General features: G+C 48.6%; 1 protein-coding gene across 1 annotated transcript; it reads right to left on the minus strand.

The window, feature by feature from the left end:
- Positions 1 to 353: 353 nt before the first annotated feature.
- LOC110203282 (DLA class II histocompatibility antigen, DR-1 beta chain-like) lies at positions 354 to 10,619 on the minus strand. Its single transcript, XM_078155362.1, is given in 8 exon segments — positions 354 to 1,064; positions 1,227 to 1,250; positions 1,719 to 1,829; positions 2,306 to 2,587; positions 4,323 to 4,381; positions 4,383 to 4,569; positions 4,572 to 4,589; positions 10,424 to 10,619. Coding segments are annotated over 8 exon segments (795 nt in total). The 5' UTR covers positions 10,524 to 10,619; the 3' UTR covers positions 354 to 1,050.
- Positions 10,620 to 12,267: the final 1,648 nt, after the last annotated feature.

The raw sequence follows: 12,267 nt of genomic DNA on the forward strand, positions 1-12,267 counted from the left end.
AGAAGAAACAACGAAAATGAGAAATTCAAAGGGACACGGGAAGACTTCAATGAACTGACACAGAACAGTGTGAGCAGAACCAAGAAAGAAACATACCCAAGACTACAAAATGGCGGGGGGAATGATGCTGAATGTTACGGAATCACAGTTACCAAGCTTGGCCACAGAGAAGAGGAAACAAACACTTCATGGAAGAAGTGGGGAGACTACGGTATGTACTGCCTGCACAGACTGTCAGTTATATGTGATCAATGTGAGGGTTATTATGCAATTTTTGAGTAAAAGTTTTTTTATGAGGAAAAGCTATGGGAGGAAGGTATATATTAATCAATGAATATAACATAAACACAAAATGTATTACTAAAACTTTAATTTTTTTAAAGTGCAATGGAGGGGCACATGACAGGCAAGCATAGGCTACAGCATATTGTCAAAGAAGAAGTGAACAGAAGTGATAGAAGGAAAGTCACCAGAAAGAGGTGGGCCCATCACAGAGGGAAAGCTAAGGATTTCGGTCAGACAGCCTGGGATGGCCAGTGGTATCTATGTAATATCAGGAAATGTAGAGGAAGGCCATCAGCATGCTGGTTACTCAACCTGTGCAGGAATTATGGGAGAAAATGGACAAGAGGCACCCAGGATGGAAAGGTGTGGCTGGATTGCAACCTGCACCTCTGGAGGCATTGCACACTTTGACAGACTGTACAAATCCCAAGTGCTGAACTTTCCTCCCTCTGCTCCCTTCACTTTGTCTCCATGTCACCAAGCACCAGCTGATTTTCAGTCTTCTAATTCTTGGGGTGAAGGCTCAAGGGACAAAAATGGATTAAAAAAAGGTACAGAAACAAAGAAGGGTGGAGGGGGTCTTTGAAGCTCTGTTGGGGAAATGCCAAAGAGTCCAAACAGAGTCAAAGGAACAGGGAAGGAGCCAGTCCAGGGAAGGGGTCTGTAGGAGCAACCTCCTGGAGATCTGGGCAGAAGCAGGGGGCCTCCAAACATGAGAAGGAGGCTGAGGGGGCGCAACAGTTCCAGGTGACACAGGCTCAGGGATCAGCTCAGAAGCCCTGCAGAGGACACAGAACAGTCAGATAAAGTTTACATAGGGGTCTGAAGCCACTGGAACCACTTCTTCCCACTAAGGGCCCCCAAGTCCCTTCTTAGCTTCAGGCCCCACTGGGGCCTGTAGCTATGAGAACCCTGATGCCACCTAGGTAGAAGGATCTTACCTGTTGGTTGTGAACCCTGATTTCCTGGGAAAGGAAGAGAGACAGACATACAAATCCTTGTAAATTCTAGAGCAATAGAAGCAAAAGGCAACAAGGTTCTGAGCACTGTGGGACAGGGGGCTCCCACCACTGCTTGGCCCAGTACCTTGACACCACAGAGGAAGCACTTAATTGAAGCTTTATCCATCCATCTACAACTATGTGAGTGGATAGGGGAAGGGTAAAGGGCAGGGGGAGGGGCTAAAGTCTAGAATCTGCAAGTCCTCTCAAGGCTGCCTCTACTAGTGAATATGGGATTCCCTAAGACCCTCGAGCCCTGGGATCTGGCCCTTCACCACCTTCTATAAGTTCCTAGGGAAGGAAAATGTGACCCCAAAGCCAGAGCACCCCTTCACCTCTGACCTGGGACCAGATTTCTGACACAATCAAATATCCTCTCTCTTGGAGATCACAGAAGGGAGGGGCCTCAGGGTTTTCCCCAGAGTGTCTCACCTTTCTGACTCCTCTTGTAGACAAAGAGGCCAACCCCAAAGAAGATCAGGCCCAGCACGAGGCCCCCGACTCCACTCAGCATCTTACTCTGGGCAGATTCAGACTGTGCTTCTAGGGAGAAGAGACACCAAGTATCAAAACTTTCCCTCCAGGAGCCAGCCCCATGTGGGGAGTAGATGGGTCTGAGCTGTCTAAGAAAGGAAGGGATGGATGTGCAAAGGGCCTTTCAGGACTCAGGAAATGAAAGTTCTTCAGGGGACACTGACACGAATCCATCTCAAAGTCCAGCCCCCCTACCCCAGGGGAAGGGGTCTATAAGCCGATCACAGAGTCTGATGGGGAGGCCAGCTCCAAGACCTGGGGCCAGTGAGGAGGCTGACCAGGTTCTAGGTCTCCATAGGTCTTAGTTTAGCACTGCCATTAGGGGGCTGTTCTGGGGAAAGGGGGGACTGGGTAGCACCACACTGGGTTTGTATGAGCCCAGGCCAGAAGAAAAGAGGGCACAGGACACACACTAAGGGGATCTCAGAGCTAGCTCCATGTCCTGAGCAATGTTAGAACTGGAGGGTGAGGGAGCAGTATCTCACTCCAGTCCAAGACAACAGGTTTCTGAAGGCTGGAGTGCTCCACTTGGCAGGTGTAGACGTCTCCACGCTTGGGGGTCATTTCCAGCATCACCAGGAGCTGGTAGGTCCAGTCTCCATTGCTGATCAGGCCTGTGGACACAACCCCAGCCGTCTCCTCCTGCCCATTCAGGAACCACCTGACCTCAATGTCCCCAGGATAGAAACCACTGACAGAGCAGACAAGCAGGTTGTGGTGTCCCAGGGGAGCCATCTTTGATGGATACACAATCACCTCAGGCTCAACTGGAAGAAAGAAGAAAGATCTAGTGTGAGGGAGACAGAGCAGGTCTTCCTAGTGCAGCCCCCACCTCTGTCACCTGATCCACAAGCAGGCTTAGGGTCTCCTCTCCTCCCCAGGGCCAGAAATGGGCATCTTCATAGACACTTAAGCTCCCCCTAATAATAGAAATCTGAACCAGTAGGAAGTAGGCCCAGGAGTCCACGGTGCTGCATTATCACAGCCCCAGCTCATCAGGGTTCAGTGATATGGGAAGAAATTAGCAGGCAAGTTTTCTTATTATAAATGGATACTTTCTAATGGATTATTTCCAAAAGCAGATCATAGGTGTAAATAATAAACTATTTTGAGAAAGATTTCCAGATCAAAAATTAATAGACATTATGAATCCACTGAAGAAATTTTGAACAAGGGGAATTATGGAGAACATCTAAGCCCAGTAGAAATCTGAGCATCCTGACCCAGAGTCCAGAGTTCCTGGGAAAAGCAGGAATATCTCTGAGTCCACGGAGAAAGACAACGTCAGTGATAAGGCCTCAGTTGGAAGAGTTTGAGTTATCAGAAAAGGCTGAGAGGGGGAAAGGAGGGAGGGAAGGTTGAGACAGGAGAGAGCAGACCATGGGAGGCCTCCGCTGAGCTTAGTTTCAAGGGATACAAAAAGGAATAGTTTTATTTAAGATTTTAAAAGGTTCATGACACCTGGGCAGTGAGGACTTGGGGGATTTCATTTTATATTAACCATTTCGTTGTTCAGCATTTTTTTAATCATGTCCAACTCTTTGTTACCCCATTTGGGGTTTTCTGGGCAAAGATACTGGAGGGGTTTGCCATTTCCTTCTCCATCTTATTTTACAGATGAGGAACTTAGGCAAACAAGGTTAAGTGTGACTTGTCCAGGGTCACACAGCTAGGAAGTTTCTGAAGCCACATTTGAACTCAGGAAGATGAGTCTTCCTCACTCCAGGCCTGGCACTCTTTACACTGAGCTATGCAGCCGCCTAGTAACCACTCTTGCTTGGCTTGTTCCCTATGTAATTTATCCCCATTAGAATTGGAGGAGGTAAAACCTCCTGAATTTGACTGAGGAAAAAGGACTCAAGGAATCAAAATCCATGCTGCTAGAAGAGGGTTTCTCCCCCTTCCCTCTCCAGCACATCTTCCCTCTGTCCCTACCCTCTTTCTCCATCATTCATTCTCCCCTTTCTCCTCCTCTCTCTCCCCTCCCTTGTCCCCTTCACTCATCTCCACTTTTTCTGCTCCTAACTCCTCCCCATCACCTCTGTTGCCCTTTTCTCCCTCTGTCACTTCCCTACCTCTTCTCCCTCTCATCCCTCCTCCTTTCTCCTTCCATCCCAGTCGGCTTCCCCCCATTCTGCTTCCTTCCCCCTCACCTCCCCTTTGTCCCCAATCTTGCCCTCCTCTCCCCTCCCTGCTCCTCCCCTCTCGGTCCCCTCCTTTCCTCCTCTCTCCCAATCCATCACCTCCCCCTCCCTTCATCCCTGCTCCCCCTTGTCTCTCCCCTGCTCTGGGGGTCCCTGTCCCTGCATCTGCTCCTGTGGACCCCCCTCCTCCCACCCCCCCCTCCCATCACATCCTCCCCTCTCTGCGCTCCTTCCCTTCTCTTCTCTTCCCTCCCTGCTCTGCCCCTCCCCGGGCGCCCGCCCCTCTCCCGCTCCCTCCCCCTCTCCCGGGTCCCTGCCGGGCTCCCCTGGTCCCTTCCCCCTCCCCGGGCGCACTCACCGCTCCTGCGCACTAAGAAGGGCTCAGACACCCCGTAGTTGTGCCTGCACAAGTGTCCACCGGGCCCGTTCGTCCTCCAGGATCTCCTTCTGGCTGTTCCAACGCTCAGCATCGGGCCGTCCCAGCTCCGTCACCGCCACAAACTCCCCCACGTCGCTGTCGAAGCGCACGTACTCCTCCCGGTTGTGGATGTATCTCTCCACAAACCGCACGCGCTCCGTCCCGTTCTCGAAGTAACACTCGGACTTAACTGCTCCGTGAAGTGCTCTGGGGGGACACGGGGGAAGGTCAGCCCTGACGGACACCACCCCCTCGAATCACTCACCTCAACCTGGGCCTCACCAACGAGAACATGGCCAACATCCGGCTGCCCTTCCTGCGCATGCTCAGCCCCACCCTCTGAGGCCCAGAGACTGTGAGCGGTTTTTCAGAGGTCACACGGCAAATCTAGAATGGAGGCAGAACTAGAACCCAGACCTTCAGGTTCCCAGACCTGTCTATCTGCTGTGTCATAGCTGCCTCTCAACCACACCCAGCCTGCTGCAAACACTCCCGGGGAAATTTTACCCACCAACCACCCCAAGGCCTCCTCACCCTAGTTTAACCCATTCTCTGATCCTTATCCCTCCAGTGTGTCTTTGTATCCCCCTCCCCAGCCCCTCTGCGGAGACCCGGGCAAGTGACAGACCCTCAGCAGGCTTTCATAACCTAGAGGTCACACCCCTCTCTGCCCTTTCATCAGAGGACAATAATCAAATCAATATTACCCTCGGTACTGAAAAAGGCATGGCGATGTGCTGTGCTATGCAAGGCTCTACTGACCATTCCTGTGACTGCTGGACCCCAGCTACCTCCCCCAGTCACCCCTCCTGGGCATGTCTTACATCCTCCTCCGCCTAGAATGTAAGCTCTCTGAGGGCAGGAAATGACTTATTTTTATATGTAAACTAGTACTCAGCACAGTGCCAGGCACATAGTAAGCACTTAATAATGCTAACTTACTGATTCCTATCACTTATCTATCCACCCCACCAAGGATAAATGCTTTTTAGAAAGTCTAAGTCTGACCACTTCACTCACCTCCTCAAGAAGGTGTAGTGGCTCCCTATGGACCCTTGGAGAACTTTCACAACCCTAATCTTGGCATGTAGAGCCCTCCCCACTCTGACTCCAGCCTACCTTTCCAGCATCTCCTATTATTCCCTGTCACACACAATTTATATTTCAGTCAAAGTAGCTTCTTGCAGCTCTCCAAATGCAGCATTTCATCTCCCACCTCCACACCTGTGAACAGCCTCCATGCCTGGCCTGCCCTCTGCCCCACCCCCAGCTCATGGATTCCTTGCTTTCTTTATACTTAATAGTCTTTCCTTCTTTCTGGAATGGTGTACTTCCCCAAAGAGAGTCAGTCAATCAGGAAGCATTTATTAAGTGCTTACTGTGTGCTAGGAGCCTTGTTAGGTGCTAGGAATACAAATACAGAGAATGGAACAATCCCCAGCTTTACATTCAAATGGGAGTGACAAGTGTCCATAAAAGTGTAGACAGCCTGAATCCACATGAGGAGAAGACAGGGAGGGAGGGAAGACACTGGCATTTGGAGGGATCAGGAAAGGCTTCACCTAGAAAGTGGTGCTTGAGCTGGGCCTAAAGGAAGAGAGGATCCATGAGGCAGAGGGAAGGAGGGAGGTATTCCAGAAATTGGGGGATGGCTGGGGCAAAGGCCCAGAGATGGGAGATGGTGCAGTGTGTGAGGAAAAGGCTCATAGAGTACAGGAAGAGGAGGATTGTCATATGAAATGAGGTTCCAGCCAGATTGTGAAGGAATAAAGAGAGGAAGTTCTAACTGATCACAGAAGCAATAGGGAGCCATTGCTGACTATTGAGGAGAGGAGTAATTTAGTCACATTTGCAATTAAGGAAAAACACATTTTTAGGTGTGTGACAGATGGTCTGGAGTGAAGAGAGACTTGAGGCAGGAAGAGCGATTAGGAGGCCATCATGATAATCTGGGTGAGAGGTGAGGAGGGTCTGCTCATATGGTCACCATAGAAGCAGAAAGTGTTGTATTTAGGAAGAAACTGAGGAGATTAGCTCAGCAAGTGCTGAATTGTGGGAATTGGGTGAACTGCACTGACTCCATCTTGGGCCTCAGTTCTGGAGCTAGCTCAGTTCCCTTTCTGTTCGATTGTGGGTAGAATTCAATTTCTGTCTTGTGAGAAAATTGTATTCAGCTGTGTGAATTGAGAGAAAACCTTATTTCATTGTTTAAATCTAGCGCTGCATGGCTGGGAAGCTGGACCACCTCTGCCTGCTGCTTAGACACCCTTAACTAAGGCCCAAGGTTATGCTAAGCAGACACAAGGGCAGATGCAGAGGCTGAGGCAAGGAGTTTTCTCACAGCTGTACATCCCAAGCGACCCATCTGTCTTATCTGAAAACTGGGCCCATACTAATCCATCAGTAACTGTTTTCAAGTTCCTTTAATTGTTCACAAACCCTTGTGGGGGGAGGGGGACACTTCTTCTGATTTCAAGGAATTGCACCTGTTTGTTCTCCCCCTCCCAACTTGGAATGTCCCTAATCCTTCCTCTTCTAACATTTTCCCCCTTTTAGATCCAGGAGTTACCAAATTTCTGACATTGTGCTTCTTAATCTTAAACACATCTTTACTTCCCTGACACTGGGAGCTGTGCTGTGCTGATAACTCCTGAGTCCATCCCCATACCTTTGACTGCCCTACTCAGCTCAGTCCTTCCTACCAGTATGCCAGTCTACAACATGGCTCCCTGCCCAGCTCCAGAGGCCAGGCATGACGGCTCGAGCTTCAGCACCTGCAGTGGCCTCCTGACTGCTCTCTGTAATTTAAAATCTTCTCTTCTCAGGGGCAGCTAGTTAGTGCAGTAGATAGAGCACTGGCCCTGGAATCAGGAGGACCTGAGTTCAAATCCTGCCTCAGACACACAACACTTACTGGCTGTCTGACTCTGGGCAAGTCACTTAACCCTAATTGCTCCACTACCCCCCAAAAAAATCATCTCTTCTCCAAAGGATCTACCTCACCCTGTGACTCTCCATTGTCAGTTAGATAAAGAACTTCTTTAGCCTAGAAATGCAGGCCTTCTCCACCTGTGCTCCCATCTCCCTTTCTAGCCTTCTCTTCCACTTTCACCCACATGAAACCTCAGCCCAAGCCAAAGGCTGTGGACAAACCCTTAGTTCCTCCTTGTGCTTGCCCTTTTCTGTGGTCATTCTCCCATGATGTGGATTCTCTCCCTATTACTGGGGAGGTACCACCATCCTGCCAGTCACCTAGGCTCACAACCTCAGTGTTATCCTCACTCTCATCACCCATATTAAATACCTCCATTTTCTGCTCTGACCCTGCCATGGCCCTGATTCAGGCCCTCCCACCTACCACCTGCACTATTGCAGTAGCTTGCTGGTGGGTGTGCCTGCCTCCAGTCTCTCCCCACTCTAGTCCATCCTCATTCTACTGTCAAATGGATCTTCCTAAAGCACAGATCTGACCACGTCACCCACCTGCTCATAAACTGCAATGGCTCCCTATCACCTTCAGCATCATATTTAAAAATCCCAGTTTGGCCTTCAAAGCCCTTCACAACCTGGCCCTTCTCACCTTTTCACTCTCCTTACCCCTGACTCCCCCTCCCCCCATGTGCTCTGTGATCCAGTGACACTGGCTTCCCTGCTCTCCCTCCTACCAGACACTCCATCTCTCAGCTCTGGGCATTTCCTCTGGCTCTCCCCCAGGTCTGGAATGCTCGCCCTCCTCATCCCTGACTCACGGCTCCCTGGCTTCCTTCAAGTCCCAGCTAAAATCCCGTCTTCCACAGGAAGCCTTTTCCCAGTCCCGCTTAATTCTAGGGCCTTCCCTCTGTTCGTTATCACCAAGTTATCCTAAATATAACTTGTTGTACACAGTTGTTTTCATGTTGTCATCCCCAGGGACTTTTACCTTTCTTTATGTCGCCTGCAGTTAACACAGTGCCTGGCACATAGCAAGAGCACAATAAAAGTTTGGGGGGCAGCTAGGTGGCGCAGAGGATAGAGCACCGGCCCTGGAGTAAGGAGGACCTGATTTCAAATCTGGCCTCAGACACATAACACTTACTAGACCCTGGGCCAGCCACTTAACTCCAATTGTAGAAAGAAAGAAAGAGAGAGAGAGAGAGAAGAGAAAGAAAGAAAGAAAGAAAGAAAGAAAGAAAGAAAGAAAGAAAGAAAGAAAGAAAGAAAGAAAGAAAGAAAGAAAGAAAGAAAGAAAGAAAGAAAGAAAGAAGAAAGAAAGAAGAAAGAAAGTTTGGGAGGCTACTTAAATACTGTGTTGTTTGGATGATTGTCCACAAGGGGGCAGCACCTGCTCAGTACACCCATGGGTGATAGCAGGATGATACTGGAATTGTCAGCTAGGATAAGCAGCCATCACTCTGCTAGAAACTGGGAGATCCACTGTCCTTGGGTGTCTCCTTCCTCAGTCCCTAATAGACTGTCTCTAGAAGGCCCTTCTCTCTTGCCCAGCCTGGAGAATGGATGTTACACATGACATACTCTCCCCCCAGAGTCAGTGCAGGTTATAAACCTCAAAAGTGGGTCAGATTCCTTGAGAACAGGTTAGGATCCCAAAGAGACTGTGATGGGCCAGGCCAGGTGCCAGGCCAGGCTGCAGGGGAAATAATACAGAAAGTGCCAGAGGGGCTTTTATCTGTTCCCCTATAATACTTACACTAGCTGGAAGAGGGTTGTGTCCCATCCCAGAGGGCTCCCTCCCTGCCCAGAACAAAGGATCTTACACCTCTACTGGGTCATGGCAGAGGCCCTTTGATCCTGACCAGGCTTCAGGGACAGCAGCAATAGTATGTGGAGACCAGAGATGACACTGAAAGATGGGGAGTAGGGAGTGCAAGCCTGGCCTGACCAGGGGAGTGGAGGATGAGGGAAAATTGAACCTACATCCTTTTTTTTTCAGTCCATTAACAATGGATCATGAAGACAGGAGAAAAGCCAGCCTGGATCAATCCCCTTGGTCTCTCTAGACCAGTACCTGCCCCTAACCTGCCTCTGAGAAATGGATGGGAAGACATTCCCCTACTCCACCATGATGTTATTCATGAAAACCAGGGGTGGTCCCAAACACTCCAGCGTCACTCATGGCCTTGAAATCATACCTGGGAAATTAATCCAGGAAAGTCTACCCCTTGCTCCCCCAATAACAAAATTTAAACCTTTCCAGCAGCTTAGTCAAACTTTGGGACAATCTGTAATGGGACAGAAACACTCAGTCAGGGGTGGCAGCTCTGGCCATGTCACCCCCTAATCAATAAACTCCAGTGACTCCCTGTCACCTCCAGAATCAATTATAAAATTCTCTGCTTGGCCTTCAAGGCCCTTCACAACTGGTCCCTTCGTACCCTTCCAGCCTTCTTACACTTCATGTTCTCATGCCCCCAGTCCTCTGCTATCCATTGACACTGGCCTTCTGTTCTTCCATAAATTTCTCCATCTCCCCAGTCCGGGCACTCTCTGGCTGTCTCAGGCTTAGAATTTTCTTCTTCCTCCCTCTGCCTCCTCACTTCCTGGGCTTACTTCAAGTATCAGCTCAAATCACCCTACAGGAAGCCTTTCCTGATCCCCCTTAATGTTAGTGCCTTCCCTCTCTTGATCATGTCCCATTTCTCCTCTATCTATCTTGTTCGTACAGAATTGTTTGCCTGTTGTCTCCCCCATTAGACTGTGAGCTCCTCAAGAACAGGAACTGGCCTTTGCCTTCCTTTCTATCCTTAGCATTAGCACAGTGCCGGCAGCACAGCAGCTGCTTCATGATTTTATTGACAAACTGCCTCAACCCTCAGCTCTTGGAGGGGCTGCATCAATTCCCTGAACCCTGAGGAAAAGGGGAAAGGAAGCAAAGGACCATGGAAGAGTTAGTTGGGAGGGGAGCCTGAAAACCAGTTACCTACTGCCCACCTGTCTGAGGACCATCCTGTCCCAAGGCCTTCCTTTGGTCTGGGTCTAGAGGGAAGAGTGCTCCCCTTGGGCCCCAACCTGGGCTCTCTGGGGAGCTGCTACTCTGTACTTACTTGGGGCATGTCTGCCTGCAGCCACCTGGGAATTCAGCACCAGCAGGGTCACAGCCAGAACCTCTGTCCAGACTCCCCCGGGGAACAGCACACACACCATCCTGCAGACAAGATGAAGCTAAGGGACCCAGAGAGATCTAACAGTCAGGATGGCCCTCGCTTCATGGGAACTCCCCCAAAGTCTCCCAGACTAAGAATTACAGACTCTCTTGTTTGCTCCGGGGTGGGGCAATCTCAGAAGTGAGAAGCCAATTAGCATTAGGAATGAAGGGCATCATTAGTTCCCAGGCAGAGGTTCTTTTGCAGGGTCTGTTCTAATACTTTCATGTTTTTCTGGTGAAGAAAAAAAAAAGGTCCCTGAAATCATAGATTCTCAGGGAAGGAAGGGGCCCCAGAGGTCCTGTCTTGCCAGACTATTACAATAGCCAAATGTTAGCATGCTGAAGCTGGGCTGCTATTAAGATCAGTGAAAGTCTTCACTACTGTAGTGGGTCCCATAAAACTGAAGAAGGACCAGTGTTCCATATTTTTAAGAATGGAAGATAGACAAGTGTGTAATCTATGGTTCAATGAATTTTGCTTTTGACTCCCAAAAAAATTTTAAAACACATTATAAAAGATATGGTTTGTGAGCATTTTGAAAGGGAAAAGTGATTGTGTAAAAGCCATCAAGACCTCATCAAAAACAGATCATCAGACAAACCTTCCTTTTTTTGACACTATGAACTGATGGTTCAGGAGAATATTGTAGATGTAGTAATGTCAGATTCCAACAAAGAATCTGACAGTCTCCAGTGCTACCCTCAGGGAGAAGATGGACAGATATGGAGGGATAATGCTGTTAGCTGGATTTGGAAATGGTTGAATGGCTGGGCCCAAAGGTGAGTCCTTGAGGGTTGAATGTCATGGGAAGAAGTTCTCTAGTAGAGCATGCTAGGAAGCTGTCTTTGGCCTGTACTAGTCAACGTTAAGTTTTTATCATGCTTGGATGAAGACATAGGAGGCATGCAAAGTGAATTTTCAGATGACTTAAAACTGGGAGACAGAGCTAATGTATTGGATGACAGAGCCAGGATCCAAAAAGTTGTTAACAAGTCAGAATGATGGAAGAATGAGTGGAATGAGATTAAACTTCATTGAGATAAGTGGAAAGTGGAAAGTTCTACACTTGGACTAAAAAAAAATCCACTTTATCAGCTGGAATGTGATGAGGAGACATCATAATAACAGTATTTACAGATTCAAAGTTGCAAAGCACTTTATAAATTTACCTCATTTGTTCCTCTCATGCCTCTTGTTGACACAAAAATGCTGAGTACAAAGGTGGCTTTATCTCAATTGGCCTCACAGACTTTAGAGGCATTATCCAGAGAGAAGCAGAGACAGAGGGAACTCCAGGTATTAATGAAGAAAGCCTTTGGAATGGCATGAACGTACGGAAGGTCAGGCCTTCTTGTCTTCAGACTTGCTCAAAATTCTAAGACTTCTAAGAATAGATCTACTCTGAGTGAGATTGCTTGCTCATTCCTTATTTGAGCTGAAAACTTAACTCACTTCTAGATGAAAAGCTCATTTACTCTTATATTTTATGTCATCTTCTAATCAGACAAATTCTCTGATTTCTGTTTCCGTTTTGCTTGGATAAATGGCTTTATTCACTATTTGCTATTCATATAATCTTTTGTGTAACCAGCATTTTGGTGGAGAAAGAGCCAAGCTGAGGGATGTAAGCCTGGGACTACCCTCCCTTTAAAATATCAGGAAGCAACCATTCTGGAGAGCAATTTGGAACTATGCCCAAAGAGCTATAAAACTGTGCATACCCTTTGATCCAGCAATACCAC

Source organism: Phascolarctos cinereus, unplaced genomic scaffold, assembly GCF_003287225.1.
Source record: "Phascolarctos cinereus isolate Bilbo 61053 unplaced genomic scaffold, phaCin_HiC Scaffold_5;HRSCAF=322, whole genome shotgun sequence".
Taxonomy (NCBI): domain Eukaryota; kingdom Metazoa; phylum Chordata; class Mammalia; order Diprotodontia; family Phascolarctidae; genus Phascolarctos; species Phascolarctos cinereus.